At 47.0% G+C, this 26,443-nt stretch overlaps 1 protein-coding gene across 2 annotated transcripts in view; it reads right to left on the bottom strand.

Moving 5' to 3' along the window:
• Positions 1-26,443, bottom strand: part of vps39 (VPS39 subunit of HOPS complex) — a 233,704-nt gene that overhangs the window by 83,371 nt on the left and 123,890 nt on the right. For both annotated transcript variants that reach the window (XM_072486723.1, XM_072486733.1), the window contains exons 13-18: positions 26,058-26,198; positions 10,197-10,338; positions 9,801-9,887; positions 9,001-9,074; positions 8,550-8,648; positions 6,190-6,307 (exon numbers count right to left, since the gene is read on the bottom strand). In XM_072486723.1, the coding sequence (XP_072342824.1) occupies positions 6,190-6,307; positions 8,550-8,648; positions 9,001-9,074; positions 9,801-9,887; positions 10,197-10,338; positions 26,058-26,198 (661 nt within the window). The remainder of the gene's footprint in view (positions 1-6,189; positions 6,308-8,549; positions 8,649-9,000; positions 9,075-9,800; positions 9,888-10,196; positions 10,339-26,057; positions 26,199-26,443) is intronic.

Raw genomic sequence — 26,443 nt, 5'->3', positions numbered from 1 at the left:
CACGAGTTGTCAAAGCTAAAGAAGGAAGCCAGTAAGAAAGCATAAATGTTTATTGTGTAAACAGAAAAAATAAATTCCATAACAGAATTTTTTTTTTTTTAAAAGATCTACATTTATTTTCTTTGCTGCATTGCAATCATGAACCAATGATTTCACTTTGCGTAGCGACAGTTTTCAGAGTTTCAGACAGTGAGTCACCAGGACTATTTGCAAAGGGTCCATATTTACAGAATCCCCTGAAAATATGTTAACATTTTCAGCCGGGTCCTGGGATGGTGTCAGTGTGTCAATATTTGCAGAGGGTCCTACCCAGGCAGCGTGTTAATATTTACATAATCCATAGAATCCCTACAGTGCAGAAGGAAGTCTTTCGGCCCATTGAGCCTGCATTGACCCTCCGAAAGAATACTCTCCCTCTGCCCACTCCCTTGTCCTATCCCTGCAACCTCATGCATTATTCATGGCCAGTCCACCTAACCTGCACATCTTTGGATTGTGGGAGGAGCACCCAAGAGGAAACCCACAAGTAGGAGAGGAGGAGAGGGCGGGATTGGAGAGCAAGTGGGAGTGGAAGTGCAGGTAGCGATAGGGAAGATGCAGACAGTTAAGGCACTGGGGCCAGATGGTTTCCCCGTGAATTTTATATACAGATGATCTGCTGTTATATATGTCGGACCCGAGCTCTTCAGTGGAGGACTTAATGGGTTTGCTTAGGAGATTTGGGCTGATTTTGGGATACAAGTTAAATTTGGGGAAAAGTGAGTATTTTGTGGTGTCTTCTTCAGTGGGGAGGGAGGGGGGGGCAGTTGGTTGGCAGCAACCCATTTCAGGTATTTGGGGGTGCAGATGGCCTGGGATTGGGTGCCGCTTCGCAAGTTGAATTTAACGAGCCTGGTTAGGAGGGTGGAAGCAGATTTATTGAGGTGGGACAGTCTACCCTCTCGCTGGCAGGTCGGGTCCAGGCAGTTAAGATGAACATTTTGCCGCGGTTTTTATTTTTATTTCCGTGCCTGCTGGTCATTATTTAAAGTGGTGGACAGGTTGATTTTGTCATTTGTTTGGGCAGGGAAGGTGGCCAGGATAAGGAAGGAGGCAATTCAAAGGGGCCGACAGTTGGAAGGGGAGGGCCTTCCAAACTTCTATTATTACTGGGTGGCTAGAGCAGAGAAAGTGTGGGGCTGGAGTAGGGAGACGGGAGACTTTATGGGTGAGGATGGAGGTGGGTTCTTATAGGGGGTTGGGGTTGCGGGCATTGGCGACAGCACCGCTTCAGTTTGCCCCAGGGAAATATTCGAGAAGTCCTGTGGTGGTTGCCATAATGAAGATTTGGAGGCACTTTAGGTTGGGAACGGGGTCGAGGCTGATGCCGATCCGGAGAATCATGAATTTGAGCCGGGGAGGATGAATGCAAGGTTTCGGGGGTGGGAGGAGAGAGATAAAGGAGATGAAGGATTTGTTTTTGGAGGGTTTGGAGGGGCAGTGTGCAAGCTTGGAGGAGTTGGGATGGGGGCAGAGGAAATAGTTTGGGTTTCCACGGGAAGAGGGCTTTCGTTATATGCAGGTGCGGGACTTTTCTAGAAAGGTTTTCCCAACCTTTCCAATAGCACTTGCCTCCTTGTTGTTGGGGGCGGTGCTGTCGGTAATGGGCTTGGAGGGTGGGGTTGTCTTGCTGATTTATGCGGGGATTTTGGAAGAGGATATGGTGTCTATGAAGAAGGTTAAGGCCAAGTGGGAGGAGTTGGGGATGGCACTGGAGGAGGGACTATGGTGTGAAATGCTGCAGAGGGTGAACGCCTCAACCTCATGCGTGAGGCTGGAGTTGATACAGTTGACGGTGGTGTACAGGGCGCATTTGACAAAGTCAAGGACGAGCCAGCTGTTTAGGGGGCAGAGGATACTTGTGAACGGTGTGGGAGGGGCCCGGCTGATCATAAGGGCACATGTTCTGGCCCTGCCTGAAGTTGGAGAAATTTTGGGGGATGTTTTTCAGCGCTATCTCGGCGCTCCTTTACGTGGATCTGGAGCCGGGTCTCCTGGGGGCCATATTCTGGGAGTCGTACCTGCCAGAGTTGCAGATAGGAGCGGAGGCACATGTTTTAACTTTCACGTCGTCGATCGCTCGCATGCGGATTCTGTTGGGGTGGAGGTCAGCTCTTCCACCCTAAGCCTCGGCATTGCTGGGGGAACTAAAGGAGGTCTTGCATCTTGAGGAGGTGAAATTTTCCCTAAGGGGAGAATTCCCTACAAGAGATGGGGTTTGTTTATTTTGCATTGCGGAGAACTAGTTACCAATAACCTTTAGAAGTGGATGAGGGGAGAGGGGTGTTGGTGCAGGGTTTATTGTAGTAATGTTTTTGTTCCGTTTTGTAAAATATTAAAATGCTAAAAATTTGAATAAAAATACATTAAAAAAAAAATACAGCTATACAGATCTTTTGTCTGAAGGTAAGCAATATTCAGGATTTAAACGGAGTTATGGGATAAAGGAAGTCCAGTTTTGATGGTGTAACAGCTTTGCAAAATTCCTGATTCATGCAAAGAAGGTACAGTCCATTTAGTGATGATGTCAACAAAAGTTGCCGCAAATGCAACATCAGGTTTAACTTGAGATCCTGTTACACCAGAAATTGGTGCACTGAGAGATTTAATGGTGATGAGGAGGAAATCAACATACATCTCCATATTTACTGTCCAAATGTTCCAGTCCCAAGTACCAAGTACCTTATGTAGCCAGGCTAAGCATTTGTACAAGCCCTTGGGCTTAGATGAGGCAGACAGTTCATGAAACGGCAGACAAGTCCACACTCTCACCTTTGTCATCAGTAAAATAAAAACTTATTTTATTCATTTACAGGATCTGAGCATCGCTGGTTATCCAGCATTTATTTCCCTAGTTGCTCTTCAGAAGGTGGTGGTGAGTTGCCTTCTTGAACTGCTACAGTCCTCGAGGTATAGGTACACCCATTGTGTGTGTGTGTGTGTGTGTGTGTGTGTGTGTGTGTGTGTGTGTTGGGGGGTGGAAAGAGTAGTTCCAGGATGTTGCCCCAGCGACTTGAAGGAACGGCATTATATTTCCAAGTGAGGGCGGTGAGTGACTTGGAGGGGAACCTCCAGGTGGAGGGGTTCCCAGGTATCTGCTGCTCTTGTCCTTCTAGATGGTAATGATCGTGGATTTCGAAGGTGCTGTCTAAGGAACCATGGTTCAGTGCATGTTGTAGATGGTACACATGGATGCCACTGTTCCTCAGTGGTGGAGGGTTTGAATATTAGTGGAAGGGCAAGCAATCAAGCGGGCTGCTTTGTCCTGGATGGTGTTGAGCTTCTTTAGTGTTGTTGAAGCTGCACTCATCCAGGCAAGTAGAGAGTATTACATTACACTCCTGACTTGTGCCTTGTAGATGGTGGACAGGCTTTAGGGGGTCAGGAGGTGAATTCCTGTAGGATTCCTAGCCTTTGACCTGCCCTGTATTAATATGTCCACTTCAGTTTCTGATCAACAGTAAGCCCCAGGATATTGATTGTGGGGGATTCACGATGGTAATGCCATTGAATGTCAAGGGGTGGAGGTTAAGGGCAGCACGGTGGCACAGTGGTTACCATTGCTGCTTACGGCGCTGAGGACCCGGGTTCGAATCCCGGCCCTGGGACACTGCCCGTGAGGAGTTTACATATTCTCCCCCATCTGCGTGGGTTTCACCCCCACAACCCAAAGATGTGCAGGATGGGTGGATTGGCCACGTTAAATTGCCCCTTAATTGGAAAAAATAATTGGGTACTCTAAATTTTTTTTTTTATTAAAAAAAGGGTGGAGGATAGATCCTCTCTTGTAGGAGATGATCTTTGCCTGGCACTTGCGTGCGCGAATGTAACTTACCACTTGTCAGCCCAAACCTGGATGTTGTCCAGGACTTGCTGCTTTTGGACACAGACTGCTTCATTATCTGAGGAGTCGCGAATGGTGCTGAACATTGTTTTGGTTTGGTTTATTGTCACGTGTACCACGGTTTATGGTCACGTGTACCGCAGTACTGTGAAAAGTATTGTTCTGCGTGCAGCTCAAACAAACATTGTGCAGTCATCCGCAACATCCCCACTTCTGACCTTATGTTGGGAGGGAGGTCATTGATGAAGCAGCTGAAGATGGTTGGTTCTAGGACACTACCCTAAGGAACTCCGCAGTGATATCCTGGGGCACAGATGATTGACTTCCAACCACCACAACCATCTTCCATTGTGCCAGGTATGACTCCAACCAGTTTCTCCCCCCCCCCCCCCACTCCCCCTCCAATTCCCATTGACTCCAGTTTAGCTAGGGCTCCTTGATGCCATACTCGGTCTAATGCTGCCTTGATACCAAGGGCGGTCACTCTCACCTGTCATTCAGCTCTTTTGTCCATATTTGAACCAAGGCTGTAATGAGGTCAGGAGCTGAGTGACCCTGGCGTAACCTAAACTGAGTGTCTGAGCAGGTTATTCCTGAGTAAGTGCCACTTCATAGCACTGTTGATGACAAAATAAAAACTTGTGTTAATTTTAAAACGGAGCTGGAATGTGTCCCGTTGCAATTGGCCACTGTTGCTTCACAGCTCCAGGGTCCCGGGTTCGATTCCCAGCTTGGGTCACTGACAGTGCGGAGTCTGCATGTTCTCCCAGTGTTTGCATGGGTTTTCTCCAGATCCTCCGGTTTCCTCTCAAGTCCCGAAAGACGTGATTGTTAGGTGAATTGGACATGCTGAATTCTCCCTCAGTGTACCCGAATAGGCGCCGGAGTGTGTTGACTCGGGAATTTTCACAGTAACATCATTGCAGGGTTAATGTAAGCCCACCTATGATGATTATTTCAGGACACAGTGAATGAGCCCAAAGAATGGTACAAACAGCTACCTCGACTGCCTAAAATAGTAGGCATGCTTAATACAGTTTAAGCAGCGCCAATGGCATGAATATCTTGGGGAGAGAAAAATTCCTTATATCATTTTCCCAATAGAATGGAATAGGGGGGAATGCTGCTAGTTATAGTGGCAGAGAAAGAGGGTACTCGGTCCATCAAAGAGGCTATTTATATGCGTTCAGCATAACTTCCATGCATTTGTAGTTAATACCCCAATTCATGAAGCCCAAGATGCCATTTGCTTTGCGAACTACTCTCTCAAAATGACATGCCAGCTTCAAAAATTAAACCCCAGGCCTCTCAGTCCCTGTACACTCTTTAGAACTGCAGTCTATATTGCCTCTCCCTAGCTGTCCCTTCTGCCAAAATGAATGACCTCATATCTCTCGGTACTAAACGCCATCTGCCACTGGTCTGCCTATTCTGCTAGTGTATCAGTCCGGTTTCATTTGATTGGTATCATCCTGATGGCCACACCTCCAAGTTTGGCATCACTGGCAAATTTTGAAATTTTACCTGGGTTATCCAATCTTCAAGACATTTATATATACACCAAAGAAGTAGTGTTCACTTGGGGAATACCACTCAATACTATCCACCTGTCTGAAAAGCAACCATTTACTCACTGTTTTCTCTCCTGAACCATTTATTTTTATCCAAGCGGACACTAAGCCTATTATTCCATGAGATTTTAAGTTGCATAGACTGTATCTGGTTCTATTCAATCGTATTATCTGTTCAGACAAATAGGACCAAAATTGATCATAGAGAGTGTGAAGGCAGAGGATAATGGGGGAAAAGAGATGATAAGAGGGGAGAAAGAGAAGCCATCATGAGAAATCAAATCATTACTAAACTTTGTCCAAATGGTACAAGAATCAATGTTGTCACATAGTAACAATGTTTCATTAGACAACATGTGCTTATTAAAATAACCTGGTGTGATTTCCAGGAGAAGGAAGCAGAAAAGGCAATGATAACTCACGCTGTGCAGCGAAGCAGTGCTGGAGTGCTTAGTTTTGTTCCTTACAGCCTGATTGTTCCATGCTATTGGTTCAATGCAAAATAGCAGGGTAGGTTATATACTGCTGCCTTCTGTGATAAAGACTGAGAATGGGAGTAAGGGAGGCCAGTGCAATGGCCCCATCAAATAACGTCAATAAAATACTCCAAGCAGATGTTTCAAGGGAGATGGGGAGAAAGAAATAGCAGAAAAGACTGGCCAGGTGAATCAAAACGTGTATTTCACAACTCAGAAGAAATGTGCAGTACAGATTCTCTATAGGCACGTGCCTTACCCTCAGGCAGAGAGTTGAGGTATTCCTTCATAAGGGCTTGCACCTTCTCACGGTAGAGTTGGATCAGGCAGTTGTGGAAGACTGGCCCTGTTTCGTCCCAAATATAGATGATGTGTTCCTAGGAGGAAAGAGGACAAACAATAGGTACAATCATGCGATTAATAAAGACCTCTTGTGACAGCTAACTGGGTAAAGTTGAGGTATATCTATGATAAAATGCCCGGTCAACACTTAATAATAATAATAATCTTTATTGTCACAAGTAGACTTACATTAACACTGCAATGAAGTTACTGTGAAAATCCCCTAGTCGCCACACCTGGTCACCTGTTCGGGTACACGGAGGGAGAATTCAGAATGTCCAAATTACCTAACACGTCTTTCAGGACTTGTGGGGGGAAATTGGAGCACCCGGAGGAAATCCACGCAGACACGGGGAGAACTTGCAGACTCCGCACAGACAGTGACCCAAGCAGGAATCAAACCTAGGACCCTGGCACTGTGAAGCAACAGTGCTAACCACTGTGCTACCATGCTGCCACTTTGCATGAAGAATGGAGTGCTGTGATATCAGTGGAACCAATCCCCAGTCCATCCTCAGAAGAGTTGAGGAGAACAAATAGAGGAGCTCCTTCTTGAGCTGCAGCAGCACCATCAGATTTGTTTCTTGGGTTTAATTTAGTTTTATTTAAATGAGAAAGTGATAAAGAATTAGGTTTTTAAACAAGAGATGATAGGGTTGAAACAAGATGAGATGCTCAAAGGAGGAAGTGCCACAGAAGTAAAAGGATAGCACAAGGAATGACTTGATAGTTAAAGTCATACTTCTGGGCAGCACGGTGGTGCAGTGGGTTAGCCCTGTTGCCTCATGGCGCCGAGGTCCCAGGTTCGATCCCGGCTCTGGGTCACTGTCCGTGTGGAGTTTGCACATTCTCCACGTGTTTGCATGGGTTTCGCCCCCACAACCCAAAGATGTGCAGGGTAGGTGGATTGACCACGCTAAATTGCCCCTTAATTGGAAAAATGAATTGGATACTCCAAATTAAATTTTTTTTTAAAATCATACTTCCACCTCGGTGGTATGGCAGGGCAAGTGGTAAAAGTAGCCAGGAGGGACAACGTTATTAAAGGGGAAGGATTCTGCAATCATCTGCAATAAGCTCATGATTGCAAAATCCTGATTCATAAATGAATCATCATTCTGTAGGGAGACATGAAGAAGGACAGTGATAGTCAATCTAAGGGCAGAGTTCACAGGGTGCACAGTAGGAAGAATGAATGAGATGAGAGGTAGATTGGAAAGCTAAGCTCCCCCAACAGGCACGCTGTCAAAATATCAAAACGAGAGTAGGATGGTGCAGTTGGGGTTGCTGTACGTAAGGAGGCAGTGAAAAGTGCCCCAGTGGGCCCTTTAGAGGATGCTACAAAGGCACAGAAGGAAGCTGTAAGCTTATCTAAGTGAGAGTGAAGTCTAGGAAATCAGTACGAAGTCTTACAACACCAGGTTAAAGTCCAACAGGTTTGTTTCAATGTCACTAGCTTTCAGAGCGCTGCTCCTTCCTCAGGTGAGCAGCTCCTTCCTCACATTCACCTGAGGAAGGAGCAGCGCTCCGAAAGCTAGTGACATTGAAACAAACCTGTTGGACTTTAACCTGGTGTTGTAAGACTTCGTACTGTGCTCACCCCAGTCCAACGCCGGCATCTCCACATCATAGGAAATCAGTAGGAGAGCAGGATGGTTGAGAAGTGTGGACGGTTGGGGTAAGGATATGCGAGGGCAGTTTCTTGAGGGGAGCAAAATGAAATGAGGTCTGATGACAGGACGGCAGGTAGAGATAGAGAAAAAGGTTAAAAAGGAGAAACAGAAATGACAGGTTTTGGTTCAGAGCAGTATCCAAAATATGTCCATGAATGGACACGAGGAAATTCAAGTTACATAGCTATGGTTACATAGCAAGATTAAGATAGATAAGCCCTGATAAAAAATAGGGAATGGAAACAATAGGAGGTGGTCAAGAGTTTGAATCAGAGGTTTTGTGATATTTGGACAAAGTACTACAGGAATGTGCAGTTAATTAAAAGGAGATTTGGATGGAGCAGCAAAAAGGATTGGGAGGAATGATCATTGCTGGCGGCAATACAGAATGCATATTTTCTATTGTGACATGTTACTTGTTCAGACTGATCAAAAGTTAACACTGCAGTTCAAAAACTTTGAAATCCAAACCACCCGATCATTCTTCACCCACCTCCTGAAGTAAACTTCCAGTGGTGGAAATGTTTTCAGAAGAGTGGTAATAAAGGGGTAACATCACTGGCATGTGATATTCGTACAGCTTACAAACAATCATGGTTCTTACCAGATATGGAATAGAAAGCTCCTTACAGCTCTCCTTTAGGAAGTCCAACACTTTGTTTCTTGGTAGGTTTTCCACCTCAAGCAGATCCTCTGTAAATATCTAAACACAGAAGGAAAACAAAAATCACAAATTCAAACCAACAGGTTACACTATTCAAAGCACTATTCAGAGCACTCAAAGTTCAATTGAATCAGCTCGAGAGCTCTTCTTTTCATGCCACACACTGCTCCATCTACAACACTCCCTTCATCGCTCTGCTGTAGCTAAACAGTTCCCTCTCTCCCAAAAATACTGTTCAAGCCAGCAATAAACATCACTTTGACAAAGTACAAGGTGAAGTACAATTATATAGAAAGGTGCGTGCAGAATTCCATCTGATAAATCCATTATCGCAATGTAATTATAATCCTTAGTTAAAACTAAAATTTTAAAGAATGTTCTGAAACCCTACCTTTAACCCATCTTCTGGACACGTTTTCAGGACCCAAAGAGAAAATTCAAAAATAATATTCAAGTTCTCTTTCCCTGATAAGAAACAGAAACATGTCAGGGAGTAGAGATAAACAAAAGACTTAAATCCAGTGTTAACCGATCAAACCCCAAATAGTAAAACTTCAGATTTTCTGATGGATCTTGAATGACAACCTAATTTCTGATGCTTTGAAAGGCTTTCCATATCAGTTTTCCCATTTATTACATTTCAGTTTTAATCATGAGCATGTGCTGACTGAATGTACTCCCCTCACAAACACAGCTTAATATCAAAATCTGAAATGTAAATGCTTGAGGCAATGCATCAAAATCAAACTGATCCCAATAAATACACAATGCAGAGGTCACAGGATCGTGATTTTTTTTTTTTAAATGTAGAATACCCAATTATTTTTTTCTAATTAAGGGGCAATTTAGCGTGGCCAATCCACCTAACCCGCACATCTTTGGGGGTATGTGCAAACTCCACACAGACAGTGACTCTGGGCAGGGATCGAACCGGTCCTCAGTGCCGTAGACAGCAGTGCTAGCCAGTGGGCCATTGTGCCGCCCTGGCAGGATCATGGTAGATCACAATTTATTTCTTCATAGCCAGTAAGTGGCCAATTGCAACAATAACATTTTGCTTTGGGTCAGATTGGGTAATTCATCATTGTGCAGTGATCAGGCTTGTTTGCCCACTGTAGTTTCAAATCGGTTGTCAGGGCTTTACATTATAGTCACTGTGCATATTATACCAGAATAGTAACTATTACTAACCCAGTCTTTGGAGGTACTGCACAGTTCGCTCATGGCCTTTCAGTGGTGAATTGGCTTTTTTTGCCTGATCTAGTAGAACCTGCAGGGCTACAATAGAAAACAAATGGTACAGGGATGACAATCATTACTTCACACAAATTGTAGTGTAAATCTGGAATGTTTTCCCCTACAAACACTACTCCCCCCCCCCCCCCCCCCCCTCCCCCCCTCTGGGGATCAATTGAAAAGCTAAGATTTATTTGTATACAGAGAGAATATTAAAGGATTAAGGACCCATAGTGAATCAAGAGTCAAGACACTGATCAATCACGATCCAACTTAAGGGGCCGAATGGCCTCCTCTTGCTTCTATGTTCCTAGTAAGGGAATTAAAATTACAGTGAACAAATCCCATCACCTTTTTCATGCAGGCCCTTCTTTTCATACAGAATGATCAGCTCGCTGTACTTGTGTGCTTTCTTCAGTACGTGTTCGCTCTCTTCAATGTGACAGTGATTGTTCTCCAGTCGTAACAAGGGAGCCACGAGTGCTACATTCGTCTGAAACACACACAGGAATCAGCAAAGACCATGAATTATCAGGAGAATTCAGAGTGGAGATTTGCCCCCCTTACTATTTCTCATCTGTATGCTGTTCGTCATCAACATTATCTGAAAACTAAGGTCAGGTTCCACATTTTCAATGACATCTCACACCACGATTCCTCCAGTGTCTGATTTGGCATGCTATTTATATAATATTCAGTACTGGTTCGGTGTACATTTTCTTCAACTAAATATTGAGAAAACTGAAACTACTGCCTTTGGTCCCACCTCAAACGTGGCTCCCAAGCCAGCAACTCCATCCTTCTCCCTGACAAATGTCTTAGGCTGAACTAAACCACGCTCACACCTCGGTGTCCTATTTGACACTGGAGATGAGCTGACGACCCCATATCGGTTTCATTATTAATACTATCCCATTCCATATCATCATTCGTCTCTGACCCTGCCTCAGTTCATCTGCTTTTGAAACCGTCATCCATGCCTTTGTTTTCAAATAAGCCTCCTGTTCGCTTACCTACCTTGTTGGTCATTAGTTCTTCGTAGTTACTATATGAGGCGACAAGATAAAGTGGAATTTTTCTGTCATCTACTGAAGTCAGGAGAACAGTCCTTGAATCACAACCCTTTTAAGGAATACTACTGCAACAACCTGCGAGTGCCAAATTGCCTTTATTCAGGAAGTTGGAAACATTTAACCCTAAAACAGAATAGTGGATCCAATATGTGGAGCGTCTCGCATTGCTTTTTACGACCAATGAAAGCCTGCGCGGAGTGAAGACAAGGAAAAGCAGAAGGTAATCCTTCTTCACGCTTATCATCTAATTCAAAGTTTGACTTCTCTAGAGGCCCCAGATACAAACACATTTGAGCAGCCAGTTGAACTGGTCGAAGAGTGCCATCATCCAAAACCATCGGTGATAATGCATCAAAATAAATTTTATTCTGCAATGAGAAACCCGGGGAGACGCTGCAATGTTCATGGCACCATTGGGGAAGTTAGCTGAACTATGCAAATTCAGATCAACACTCAATGAGATGTTAAGAGATAGGTTGATTTGTGGTGCAAATAAACTCACCATACAAAAATTTTGAGGCAACTGTTCTCCAGAGCTCATCCAGTGTCTTATGCTTAACACGAAAATGTAGAAGCTGAGCTCAAGCCCAAGTAGTGGGTCGGATCTCAAACAACGACTGGTCAGAGTACAGGAAGGAGATAGGTCAGTGGCATGGTGCAATGACAACAATCTCTCCCTCAATGTCAGCAAAACTAAGGAGCTGGTCATCGACATCAGGAAGCGAGGTGTCGTACACACCCCAGTCTGCATCAATGGTGCCTAGGTGGAGATAGTTAACAGCTTCAAATTCCTAGGTGTAATCACCACCAACAATCTGCCCTGGTCCACCCAGGGCAACGCTACTGCCAAGAAAGCACAACAGCGTCTATACTTCCTCAGGAAATTCGGCATGTCCACAATGACTCTGATCAATTTTTAAAGATGTATCATAGAAAACATTCTATTTGGCTGCATCACAGCTTGGTATGGCAACTGCTCGGCCTAAGAGCGTAAGAAATTAGAGTCGTGAACTCAGCTCAGTCCATCACACGAACCTGCCTCTCATCCATTGACTCGGTCTACACCTCCCACTGCCTGGGGAAAGTGGGCAGTATAATCAAAGACCCCTCCCAGCCGGGTTATTCTTTCTTCTAACCTCTTCCATTGGGCAGAAGATGCAAAAGTTTGAGAACATGCAAAAATAGATTCAAAAACAGCTTCTTCCCTGATGTTACTAGACTCCGGAATGGCCCTCTTATGGATGGAGCTGATCTTTCTACACACCTTCTCTACAGTTGTAGCATTATATTCTGTATGCATCACCTGATGCTTATGTTTATGTATTTACATTGTGTATTTATCGTATGTACTATGTTATCAAGTATGGAGCGATCTGCCTGGACTGTACGCAGAACAATACTTTTCACTGTACCTTGGTACACGTGACAATAATCTAAATCTAAGCGGCCAGAGAACTTCATAATAATTAAGCCTATGCAGTTCTGAGTGGGCTGCCCCCATTGTTCCGGTTGATAAACTGGATTGGACGGTCAGGAAATGTGGAGAGTATAAGCTAACCATCAATGGGAGGCACGGGGCGCAGTGGTTACCACTGCTGCCTATGGCGTGGAGGACCCGGGTTCAATCCTGGCCTATTGTCTGAGTGGAGTTTGCACATTCTCCCCATGACTGCGTGAGTTTCACCCCCACAACACAAAGATGTGCAGGTTAAGTGGATTGGCCATGTTAAATTGCCCTTTAATTGGAAAAAATAATTGGGTATTCTAAATTTATTTAAAAAAAGATAAGCTAATCATCAACCAAGCAGTAAAACTGAATCGGTACCCTATACCAAAGATCTGTATGCCAGTTAGCTGGAGGGTTAACTTACATGAAACGTGACAGGAGTCATGCTTATCAACAGAAGGCATCTAGGGAATTCGTAACAATCAACACCCACAAAGGCTTATATCAATATTCCCGACTGCCGTTTGGAGTATCTTTGGCATGCACCATATTCCAAAGTACTATGGAAAGCTTGTTACAGGGCTCGCCCAAGGTAGTTGTCTATTTTGAAGATGTATTAACGTGATGAATGTAGGAATTTCAGATATATTGTATTATAGGTATTTGGTGCATTAAGGGTTAAAAGCCCAAGTTGATATGTGACTGCTGCAGTCATGTTTTTAAAAGAAATCCAAGTTTGAAAGACAACTATGTTTTGTATGGTTCATATTGGATATTTTCGAAATGGAAAATGTCAGCCAAGCCAGGCCACCACCACCGGCGGCGTTGACGACCGCCATTCCAATAAGATCCATCGCCGGGCAACTAAAGAGGTGAAGACCAGGACATCGCCTTCCTTCTTCCATCGGCTCCGGCTTCTCGGATATCCCGCCACCATAGGGTCCTGCCTGGCCTCCGCCCCCACAATCTTTGTTGGTGCCATGAACATTCCTGCCCAGTATCTCAAACTTCTCACAGCCCCAGAAAAATGTGCGTGATTTGCTGGTCCCCGCCCACACGTCTGCCACTCCCTGGAAGAACCCACTCATTCTCGCTCAAGTCATATGCACCCAATGTATCACCTTGAATTGTATCAGGCTTCTTCCCGCACTCGAGGAAGTTGCGTTTACCCTGCGTAGCGCCTCATTCCACAATTTTTGTCCCCTCCTAACTCCCTTTCCCACTTCTCCTTATTCTTCACCACCTGCTCACGCCTCTGTTCTCCCAGCCATTCACATATATCTCTGATCCAGCCCTCCCCTTCCACACCCGGGAGCAGCAACCGCTCCAGTAGGGCATACATCGGCAGCTTGGGGAACTCTTTCCAGACCTTCAGTGCAAAGTCCTTACCTGCAAGAATCTAAACTCACTTCCTCACGGGAGCTCTACCCTCTCCTTCAGTTTCTCTATACTAACAAACCTCTCTTCCAGGACAAATCGCTTGCTCTCACCTGTCCCACTTCTCTCCACTTCCTGTGCATACCGTTTGTCCCCCCGGCTCAAATCTGTGGTTTTCACACAACCTTGTTAACACAGATATTCCGATCCTAAAATGCCTCCTCAGCTGGTTCTACACCTTCACCGTGGACTGCAAAACTGGACTCTCCTTGGTGCCAGTGGCAACGCCGTCGTCACCATAGCCCTCAGACTGGACCCCGTACAAAGTTCTTCCTCCATTTCCCCCCTCCCTTCTGCCTCTGTAACAGGGCCCTCTTTACTCTTGGCACCTTCCCTGCTCACATGAACTCTGAAATAATCATATCCACCTTCCGGAAAAAGGCCTTTGGTACTAAAATCCGAAACGTCTGGAATATGAATAAGAACCTTGGCAGGACATTCATCTTCACCACATGGACCCTCCCTACCAGTCAGATGCAGCGTATCCCACCTCTTAAAATCCTCCCCAATCTCCCCCACCAGCTTTGTTAAATTCCATTTATGCAACGTCGCCCACTCTCCCATTACCTGGCTCCCCAAATATCTGAACCCGTCTCTGGCTACCTTGAATAGCAGCCCCCGTAAGCTGACCCTCCAACTCAATTCGTTCACTGGTGCACCTTACTTTTCTCTAAGTGCAGCTTTTATCCTGAGAAAGCCCCAAATTAATAAAATACCCTCAACCTGGGAGGAAAAGAAAACCCACCTTTCATCCCCCACTCTACCAGTTTCTTCTGTGCTCCAAAGTGCCAGCTCCATCGCCACCCAATAAAGTTGTTCTCCCCCCGTTTGGCCTCTTAAAAGTCATTGGCCGCTTCTGGGATCTCAAAAGTAATATTCCCGACCTTCATAAGTAACCCACAGTTTTTTTAGACTTCCGGTTGCGGCGATGCGGAGCTAAGCCGCACATTTCGACGGCTCCCGCTAGAACGGACTTTTGGGCTCTCCAGAGGAGCCCCAACAGAAATGTTTTGACCGATTCTCGTGTGGGAAGGTGAGAGCAAGGTCCCCCTTCCGTCGTGTATGGAGGGGACCAGAACTGGAGCGGGGGAAAAAGTGGCTTTAGAGCAGCGGCAGAAACGAGGGGGAAAAAAACAAGATGGCGGAGGGCGGAGATCGAGCAGCATGGGGGCCGGATCAGCAGGAGTTCCTCAGGCACTGCGTGGAGGAGCTTAAAAAGGAGGTGCTGGCGCCACTGCTGACGACGATCGAGGGGCTGAAGGAGACCCAAAAGGCCCAGGATAGCACGCTCCGGGAGGTGAGGGACAAAACCAACGAGAACGAGGACGAGATCTTGGGCCTGGCGGTGAAGATGGAGGCGCACGAGGCGCTGCACAAGAGGTGGGCCGAAAGATTCGAGGACCTAGAGAACAGGTCGAGGAGGAAGAATCTCCGGATTCCGGGTCTCCCTGAAGGGGTGGAGGGGGCCGATGCCGGGGCGTATGTGAGCATGATGCTCCAGTTGCTGATGGGTGTGGAGGCCTCTCCGAGCCCCCTGGAGCTAGAAGGGGCTCACCGGGTCCTGGCGAGGAGACCCAAGGCCGGCGAGCCGTCAAGGGCGACAGTGATGAGGTTCCATCGTTTCGTGGACAGAGAGTGTCCGGAGATGGGCCAAGAAAGAGGGGAGCAGTAGATGGGAGAATGCGGTGATCCGAGTCCACCAGGACTCGAGCGCGGAGGTGGCAAGGAGGAGAGCTGGTTTCAATCGGGCCAAGGCAGTGCTGCATAGAAAGAAGGTGAGATTCGGAATGCTGCAGCCAGCGCGACTGTGGGTCACATTTCAGGATCGACACCACTATTTTGAAACGCCAGAAGAGGCTTGGACCTTTATCCAAACGGAAAAATTGGACTCAAACTGAGGGTCTGTGGTTGTGGGGGAGATGTTGATTGTATACAGGGTTGTAAATGTGTGTAAAGAATGTTACACGGGTGGGACGATGGATGGGGATGGGAGAAGAGATTTGATGGGGAGACTGTGGGGAATGTGGGCATCGGTGCTGGAGGGAGGCGAGACCCGGGGGATGGGGGAATTGGGATAAGGCCGCAACAGGAGCTGCGCCACAGGGGGCGGGTCTTTTTCCCACGTTAGGGAAAGGGGGGGGGAAATGGAGGAGCGCAAGGTGGAGGAGGGATTTCCACCGAGGGGGTCAACGAGAAGGCGGGAGAAGCCGGGGTCAGGAATCAGCTGACTTACGGAAGTATTATGGGGGGAGCAAAAGAGCTAGATCCGGATCTAGTGGTGGTGGTTGGGGGGGGGGGGGGGGGGGGGGGGGGGGGAAAGAGAGAAATAGGGTTGCTGCTGCATTGGCCGAGAGGGAACTGAAAACGGAAGAGGTGGTCGGGGCGGAGGCTCCCCGTCTGGGGGACTGGAGGGTGCGGGAGGCACGGGCATGGGACTGGCCTGAAATAGGAGATGGCTAGTCAGCAGGGGGGGGGGGGGGGGGGGGGGGGAGAAGGGGGAAGCCCCCCAATCCGGCTGATAACGTGGAATGTGAGGGGCCTAAATGGGCCGGTTAAGAGGGTCCGAGTGTTTGCGCATCTAAAGGGACTGAAGGCAGATGTGGTCATGCTTCAGGAGACACATCTGAAGGTGGCAGAACAGGTCAGGTTAAGAAAGGGATGGGTAGGACAGGTATTCCATTCGGGGCTGGATGTGAAGAATAGAGGGGTGGCAATACTGGTGGGGAAGCAGGTGTCGTTTGAGGCCAAGAACATAATAGCGGACAATGGAGGTCGATACGTGATGGTGAGCGGTAGGTTGCAGGGGACGTGGGTGGTATTGGTAAATGTATATGCCCCGAACTGGGACGATGCTGGATTCATGAAGCGTATATTGGGGGCATTCCGGACCTGGGGGTAGGAAGCTTGATAATGGGTGGAGATTTTAACACGGTGTTGGACCCAGCACTGGATTGCTCCAGATCTAGGACCAGAAAGAGGCCGGCTGCGGCGAAGGTGCTTAGGGGGTTTATGGACCAGATGGGGGGAGTGGATCTGTGGAGATTTGCCAGGCCTATGGCCAGAGAATTTTCTTTTTACTCCCACGTCCACAAAGCCTACTCCCGGATAGATTTTTTTGTTCTGGGTAGGGCGCTGATCCCGAAAGTGGAGGGAACGGAGTATTCGGCCATAGCCATTTCAGACCACGCCCCGCACTGGGTGGAACTGGAGCTGGGAGAGGAGAGGGACCAACGCCCGTTGTGGCGGTTGGATGTGGGACTGCTGGCAGATGAGGTGGTGTGCGGGAGGGTGCGGGGGTGCATTGAAAGATATTTGGAGGCCAACGACAACGGGGAGGTGCAGGTGGGCGTAGTATGGGAGGCGCTGAAGGCGGAGGTTAGGGGAGAGTTAATCTCCATCAGGGCTCATAGGGAGGAGAGAGGGCAGGGAAAGGGAGAGGTTAGTGGGGGAGATTTTAAGAGTGGACAGGAGATATGCAGAGGCCCCTGAAGAGGGACTACTCAGGGAGAGGTGAAGTCTCCAGACGGAGTTCGACCTGTTGACCACAGGGAAGGCAGAGGCACAGTGGAGGAAAGCACAGGGGGCGACGTATGAATACGGGGAGAAGGCGAGTCGGATGCTGGCACATCAGCTCCGTAAGAGGATGGCAGCGAGGGAGATAGGTGGAGTCAAGGATGGAAGGGGAACTACGGTGTGGAGTGCGGTGAAAATAAATGGGGCATTCAAGGCCTTCTATGAGGAGCTGTACAGATCCCAGCCCCCGGCAGGGGAAGAGGGGATGCGACGATTCTTGAACCAACTGAGGTTCCCGAGGGTGGAGGAGCAGGAGGTGGCTGGTTTGGGTGAGCCAATTGGGTTGGAGGAGCTGATTAAAGTACTGGGGAGCATGCAGGCAGGGAAGGCCCTGGGACCGGATGGGTTCCCGGTTGAGTTCTATAGGAAGTACGTAGACCTGTGAGCACCGTTGCTGGTGAGGACTTTCAATGAGGCAAGGGAGGGGGGGACCCTGCCCCCGACAATATTGGAGGCGATGATCTCTTTGATCCTGAAGCGGGATAAGGACCCACTGCAATATGGATCGTACAGGCCGATCTCGCTCCTCAACGTGGATGCCAAGTTGCTGGCAAAAGTGCTGGCTACGAGGATCGAGGGCTGTGTCCCGGGGGTGATTCACGAGGACCAGACGGGATTTGTAAAGGGCAGGCAGCTAAACACCAATGTGCGGAGGCTCCTAAACGTGATAATGATGCCATCGGTGGAGGGAGAGGCGGAGATAGTGGCAGCTATGGACGCGGAGAAGGCCTTTGACCGAGTAGAGTGGGAGTATCTCTGGGAAGTGTTGCGGAGGTTTGGGTTCGGGGGAGGGTTTATTAGCTGGGTTATGCTCCTATATAGAGCCCCGGTGGCGAGTGTGGTTATGAATTGGCGGAGGTCGGAGTATTTTCGGCTGTATCGCGGGACGAGGCAGGGGTGCCCCGTCCCCCCCTGTTGTTTGCATTAGCAATTGAACCTTTGGCCATGGTATTAAGGGAGTCCAGGAAATGGTGGGGGCTGGTCCGAGGGGGAGAGGAGCACAGTGTCGCTGTATGCAGATGACCTGTTGCTGTATGTGGCGGATCCAGTGGAGGGGATGGTGGAGGTCATGCAGATTCGAAGGGAGTTTGGGGACTTTTCGGGCTATAAGCTCAATATAGGGAAAAGTGAGCTCTTCGTGGTGCATCTAGGGGACCAGGGAAGAGGGATAGACGATCTACCGTTGAAGAGGTCAGAAAGGAGCTTTCGGTACTTGGGGATCCAAATAGCTAGGAGTTGGGGGGCCCTGCATAAACTTAATTTAACGCGGCTGGTGGAGCAGATGGAGGAGGACTTCAAATGATGGGACATGTTGCCACTCTCGCTAGCGGGCAGAGTACAGTCGATTAAAATGGTGGTCCTCCCGAGGTTTCTTTTTGTGTTCCAGTGCCTTCCAATTGTGATCACCAAGGCCTTTTTTAAGAGGGTAGGCAGGAGCATTATGGGTTTTGTGTGGGCGAATAAGACCCCGAGGGTAAGGAGGGGGTTTCTGGAGCGTAGTAGAGATAGAGGAGGGCTGGCGTTGCCGAATCTGGGTGGCTACTACTGGGCAGCCAATGTGGCGATGATCCGTAGGTGGATGATGGAGGGAGAGGGGGCGGCGTGGAAGAGGCTGGAGATGGCGTCCTGCAAAGGAACGAGCCTGGGGGCGCTGGTGATGGCACCGCTGACGCTCTCGCCGACAAGGTACACCACGAGTCCGGTGGTGGCGGCAACGCTAAAGATCGGAGGCCAGTGGAGACGACACAGGGGTGCGATGGGAGCCTCGGTGTGGTCCCCGATCAGGGGTAACCATCGGTTTGTCCCAGGAAGGATGGACGGGGGGTTTCAGAGCTGGCATCGGGCAGGGATTAGAAGAATGGGGGACCTGTTCATCGATGGGACGTTTGCGAGCCTAGGGGCGCTGGAAGGAGAAGTGTGGGCTACCCCCGGGAAACGCGTTCAGGTACATGCAAGTGAGGGCGTTTGTGAGGCGACAGGCGAGGGAATTTCTGTTGCTCCCGGCACAGGGGATTCAAGATAGGGTGATTTCGGGTGTATGGGTCAGAGAGGGCAAGGTGTCGGTGATATACCAGGAGATGAAAGAAGAGGGGGAGGCTTTGGTAGAGGAGCTGACGGGTAAATGGGAGGAGGAGTTGGGGGGAGGAGATTGAAGGGGATCTGTGGGCTGATGCCCTGAGTAGGGTTAACTCTTCTTCCTCATGTGCCAGGCTTAGCCTGATACAGTTTAAGGTTATTCACAGAGCGCATATGACGGGGCGAGGCTGAGTTGGTTCTTTGGGGTGGAGGACAGATGTGGGAGGTGCTCAGGAAGCCCGCCGAACCACACCCATATGTTCTGGTCGTGCCCGGCACTGGATGGGTTCTGGAGGTGTTGCGAGAACTATATCCAAGGTGGTGAAAGTCCAGGTCAAGCCAAGCTGGAGGCTAGCACTATTTGGAGTGGCAGACGAGCCGGGAGTGCAGGAGGCGAAAGAGGCCGGCATTCTGGCCTTTGCGTCCCTGGTAGCCCGGCGGAGGATCTTGTTAGTGTGGAAAGATGTGAAGCCCCCTAGTGTGGAAGCCTGGATAAATGACATGGCAGGGTTTATCAAGTTGGAGAGAATAAAGTTTGCCTTGAGAGGGTCTGTGCAGGGGTTCTCCAGGCGGTGGCAACCGTTCCTAGACTATCTCGTGGAGCGTTAGATGAAGTTCGGTCAGCAGCAGCGGCCCCGGGGGGGGGGGGATCCTAGGGGCACTTGAGCAAGAAAATACATAAACGTTTGGGAAAGTCGATATGTGCGGGAGGAATCCAATGTACAAAGTTCTGTATTATGTTAATTTGATATGTTTAGGTCTTGCTATGCGACTTTTCTTTTCTTTGTTACGGGGGAGGGGGTTGTATGGCTGAAAATTTTCAAAAATTCTTAATAAACATATTTTTTTAAAAAAGTAACCCACAATTTTGCCGGGTAGAGCACCCCGAACCTGATCTGCCGTTGATGAAGCACTGCCTTGGCCCTGTTCAATCCGGCACGCCATTTTGCCAATTCAGCTCCAATGTCCTGGTATATTCGGACCCTGTTCCCCTCCCATTCACAGTTCAGTTTCTCCCTGGCTCGCTGCAGGATCTTCTCTTTTTCCACGAACTTGGAGTCTTACAATCACTATCCGTGGTGGCTCCCCAGCTCTAGGCCTCTGCCTCAGAAACCTATGCACTCTATCCACTTCTGAGGCCTTTTCCAACACCCCCTCTGCCACCAGCACTGCCAACATCCTTGAGATGTGCCTCATGGCAGTTGTGCCTTCCACTTTTTCAGGCAGGCCGACTATGCGCAGGTTCTGCCTTCTTGGCCCATTCTCTTGTTCTTCCACCTTTTTTTTCGGTGTCTTGCAAAGGTCTCCTAAGAACCCCACCTCCGCCTCCAATTGCACCACCCGATTGCTGTGGTCCGACATCACTCTCTTCATCTCTCGGATCTGCGACCCCTGTGACTCCAGACACTTTTCTAACCTTTCCACCAAGCCCTTCACTTCAATCGATCCTCCTTCATCTCTTTTCTTTGTCGACGAAACTCTTACACGATGAAAGCCATCAATTGTTCCATCTGGGGCTTTCCACCCTGCACTGGCCGATCCCCTCAGCCATCCTTCCAATAACTGCTGCGCCACAGGTCTCTTCCAACTCCTTGGCCAGGTCTTTAACTTTCTTCTGCCAGGTTTAGTAACCAGCAGACGTACCACACCCGGGTGGGCAGGGGGGGGGGGGGGGGGGGGGGGGGGGGGGACACTTCTCCTCCAACCTTCAGCTACCCTTTTCCGTCAAAGTTTCTCCTGTTTTCGGGTAAAAAGAGCTCTTTTTTATGCCTTCGAGCAGGAGCTGGTGTGTGCGACCACTCACACCATTGCTGCCACCAGAAATTAAACTGGAAGTTTTCCTGCTGCCATTTCAGAAGGAACTATGTCAACTGATGAAGCACCTGTTAAAAAATTGCAATATTCGAAACAAATCAGAAGATCTCCAGATAGACTTACTTATTCAGAGACTGCGCAAGTTTCCCCCTTTTTGCTCTGTAATATTGTAAATAATTTTGTTATTGCAAAACATTAATTAAGAACTTGAAGGGGGAGGGATGTGGTGGCGTGCCCCTTTGTGGGGTTGGTGAATCCATCTGATATCATATGATCGGACCAATCACGGAGAGATTATTTGACAGTTGGAGTTGAAAGTTGAAATCCGGGAGCTGTTGTGATAACTAGCTTTTTTTATTGCTGCCCAAATGTATATAATGGTTTGTTTCCAAATAAACGTCCTGCTTTTTACCTGCCTTGTTGGTCATCAGTTCCTCGCAGGTATTACATTTCCTAATCACCTTTCACTTGCTCTCCTTCAGAAAACCTATCTCTGTGACCAACCTGCCCTAATATTTCCTGAAATGGCTGTGTCAACTTCTGTTTGATTACAGCAACTACCTGGAGATGTTTTACTACATTAATGGCGCTATCTAGGTTCAAAATACACTGAGGCAGCGGGTGTATTTGCACTGAATGCCCCCTAAAACCCAAGAAAGTAAAATCACAGGCCGGCCAATCTGGGGCAGCTGCTCCTCCAATCACATGCTGTTTCTCTCCCACATGTGCTGCTGATAGAACCGCTATCAGCAGCATGCTCTGGGGAGAAAGAGTTGTGATTCATGGAGCAACAAGAAAGGCAGTGGCAGCTCATGAGCCTGTCAGTGGAGGATGTGTATGTGCTGCTGATAGAACTGCTATCAGCAGCATGCTCTGGGGAGAAAGAGTCGTGATTCAAGGAGCAACAAGAAAGGCCGTGGCAGCTCGTGAGCCTGTCAGTGGAGGATGTGTTTAGGGCAATGGCTTTTTGTATGTAGAAGCAGATACTTGAAAAAAAAAAAAACACTTAATTGTTGCTAGCTAACACCTTTTGTTGTCCCGTACCAGCCTCCCCGAACAGGCGCCGGAATGTGGCGACTAGGGGCTTTTCACAGTAACTTCATTGAAGCCTACTTGTGACAATAAGCGATTTAAAAAAACATTTTTTTGTTTTCTTGTGCCAATTTAAATGCTGCAGTATCTAGGAAATTAATGCTTTCCTTCTATGTTGTGGCTTAATGGAGAGTTACTGATTATTGCAGATATAGATGAATTATGCTTCTGTGCAAGTCCAAATACCCCAAATGCCAATGTAAATACAGGAAGGTAATGTTACAATGTGACTGCATCATCTAATAAAGGAACAAGTTAGAATGAAAAAGGAGTCTTCAAGAAACCTGAAGGCCTTCAGGAAAAAATATTTTGGCCCCTGGGTGCTTTATAAATGCATGTGTCTTTGATGATGCACACAAGCTGGCAGCAAAAACGGAACTAACACCAGCATTCATTGGTGGGAGGGAAGGAAGTGCATTGAGTTCCAGTCTCTAAAATAGGATATTTGCATGAAATACCTTAATGTTTAGTGGGGAGAACAGCTCGCTCCAGGAACATCCAGCACAAGTAGATTGCATGACTTATACCATCCAAGCAATTGCACAGACAGTATGCCTATTTCATTTCTCTACTCTCCCTACCAGAATAAACATCACATTGAAATGCCTGAAGCACAACATGGAGCTGGTTCTTTGATGACTCTTGCCGGTGGATGGAAAGAGGGGTGCCTCAGTTTGAAGATGGCATGTACAGTGATCAAATCAAAAACTCTCCAGATTCCGATATATGAGCCAAGCAGATCAGTACTACCCCAGGGCACTGCCCATGATTGATAAGCTAGCTTCCTAAAGAGTAATTGCAAGAAGTAGATCCATGAATGAGGGCCTGGAAGCCTTGTACTTGGCTGGAAACCAGTATCAATACTGTGTTGGTCCCTACCAACCTGTGCCAAAGCGCTCTAGAGAACATGGAGTATGTCCGTTTGGGGATAGCCTATGAATTGGGAAACTTGAAACTACTTGTGGATTTCAGGTAGCTTGGTTTGGAGATTCAGGTACAGTGATACGTTTCAAATTGAATCAAACATTCAAAAAAAGAAACCAGCTAAAATTTTAATTTCACAAAACGAAGCACTAGTTTAAAGTGGCTTGAGGAACCATTCAGCATTTTTTCTGCTCTCTCCTCCTCCCACCCCCCTGATTTTCTACTCTCACTTGTTGAAGGTGTTGGTTTATTGTGACTATTATCTTTCAACATTCTGCTAAAAGTTCATTTTTTCCAAGAATGAATGTGCACAGTGCAAGTAGCCCAATCCTGTCATCACCTGACACTTGTGATCATATATGCTAGTGGTCACTGGATAGTGGTTGGAGCAATTACCATCCGTCGTTCAGAGGTGCTGAAGCAATTTCACAGAACTACAACTGCCATCCCACCAGAGTTCAGTTTTAGTACAAGCCAAGAATTAAATCAAGATCATTCTGATTTGTATGACAACTCGCATGCTGCCTCCACCAACTCAGCCATGAAAGCAAATTTGATGTCACTTATTAAATAAGGCACACCACATACAAGAGGCTGGATATAAAGCAGGCCTAGTAACAGGTTTTATTAGCAACCAAACAACATGACATTCTAATGTTTGTGCATTCCAGAAGAGTGTATGGATTACATTGTGTCAAAAACTAACAGCTCCTGAACAATCTGGCATGCAGGAAATGCCTCTGAATTCAGAAGGCCGCCACCCTGCAGTTAGAGAGTTCAGAAGAACAGTAAGTGGGTGGCCATCTGGCAGGATGGGAAGAATTAAATAGTGCAGGAATCCTCTGGAGTGTGGTGCTCTCAAAAATTGTTTTCACTCAGTGTGGTAACAGCTCAAGGGTGTGCAGTGGTGAGCATATATCCACAGCACTGTGGACAAATGTCAACACTGGGAGGGCACAGCAAAGTGTAGAAATGCAGTAGTAGAAATGCAGTGGTCAAAGAGTGTCTGACAGATAAATAGATGTTTTTAACAACCACTAACGTGAGTCCTGGTGCCAGGTTAAAGAATATCACCGACAGCTTGCAGACTATTTTCAGGAAGCAGGGGGTATGGAAGGGAACATCTAGAAGTGTGCAGGGTAGGTGGATTGACCACGCTAAAGTGTCCCTTAATTGGAAAAAATGAATTGAGTACTCTAAATTTTAAAAGATCCATCTGGTTCACCAATGTCCTTTAGGGAAGGAAATCTGACGTTCTTACCTGGTCTGGCCTACATGTGACTCCAAATCCAGAGCAATGTGGTCAACTCTTAAATGTCCTCAGGGATGGGCAATAAATGCTGGCCAGCCAACAATGCCCACATCCCATGAATAAATTTTTTAAAAAAATTTGAAGAACAGAGAAGTTATCCGCAGTAGCCTGGCTGATATTTATCTTTCAATCAACATCACAAAAACAGATTACCTGGTCATTATTACATTGTTGTTTGTGGGAGTTTACTGCTGTGTTTCCTGCAGTACAGTACAACAATGATTACAATTCAGAAGTACTCCATTGCCTGTTAAGTACATTGGGACACTCTGTGGTCATTAAAGGCACTATATACATATACTTTTTTACTCCCAGTGTCACACTGGTTAGTATAGTAGGTTAAGACAGGTTAACATGGGGAATAAGTGCAAGAGGGAGGCAGAAAGAAGCACAGTTAGAGGGCATGAGTGAGGTACTAAATGAGGACCTAGTATCTGACTTCAGAAGAAGGTGTTGTAAATCTAGCAGTAATGTCGAGCCACAATAATGGATAGGATTAAAAATTGCGAAAGAGGAGCTACTTACATGGATAGGATAAAAATTGCTAAAAGAGGTCCTTGAAAGAAAGGTCACCTGGTCAGGATGGAATGCACCATAGATTATTGAGAAAAGGGTGGAAAGTGTGGAGGCTCTGGCCACAATCTTTCTCCTTGGATATGGGATCGTACCACAGGACTAGAGACTACAAATGTTTCAACTCTTTTCAATAAAAGGAGAGAGGGTTAAATCCAGCAGCTGCCAACTTAATATCAGAGGCGGGGGAACTTTTGGAGATAACAATCCAGGGCAAAATTAATTGACATCTGGGAAGTATAAATTAATGAGTCAGTACAGACTAATTAATGGTTAATCGTGTCTGACTAACTTGATAGAGTTAGTCTATGATGAAATAATGGAGTGGATTAATGAGGATATTGTGCTTGATGTGTACATGGACCTTCAAAAGGTGTTTGACAGAGTACCACATAATAGGGTGAATAACAAAATTACAATTCATGGGATTAAGGGGTGGTGGCAGCTTGGGCACAACATTTTTTTAAGATACAGAAAGGAGAAAGCAGTAGTGAATGGTTATTTTACCGGCCAAATAAAGGTACAGTATTAGGACCTGTGCTCTTTTTGATATATATTAAAGACTTGAATATTCAGTAACATTTTTATGGCTAAATGCACCGTAAATTATCACTCCTTGACTACACACCATCTGATATGGTATCAAGGGACAAAAGGCTGCAGGTTCAAATCCCAGTTTTTAATCAATTAGTTGATCTCAGTCTTGCTAATACTGATTGTCCATGCAGAGTGGTTATCAAAGCAAGTGTCAGAAGGAAGGCAGACTCACACAAACCACACTTAATCCAAGTTTGGAACTCAAGACGAATGAAGAAAATGTAACATTTTTTATTGTATTTAAAGTTGTTTGTACTGTCTGTCCCACTGATCCACAACATTGTCCTACTCACATGAAGGTAACATTTCAGTAATGTTGTGTCGATGATCTGGAGCAATTTTTTCTTCGATTTGATGATTGGAGTTCCTTCCACAAGGGGTGATGTTGTAGATGGTTCTGAATCATGCAGTTGTTTTACCAAATGGGTTCGTTTCTTGAAGGAATGGCAAGAATTAGAAATAACATGTGAATGGAGGTGTGCTCCATCACCAGCACTTTGGCTTTAAACCCACTGTGAACCCTACTATCATATCACTACATGCTTCAATCTACAGGTTTTAATCAAGTTAAGTCATGATCCCCCATGTGTGTTTACCTGGGTCACCCACATTATGGTCTACAAGTTATTATGATTCTGGACCAGATCCCAACAGTTGCTCGGTTACCAGATGAAACCCT

This window comes from Scyliorhinus torazame, chromosome 2, assembly GCF_047496885.1.
Source record: "Scyliorhinus torazame isolate Kashiwa2021f chromosome 2, sScyTor2.1, whole genome shotgun sequence".
Lineage (NCBI taxonomy): Eukaryota > Metazoa > Chordata > Chondrichthyes > Carcharhiniformes > Scyliorhinidae > Scyliorhinus > Scyliorhinus torazame.
This window is presented reverse-complemented; position numbering and strand designations above follow the sequence as displayed.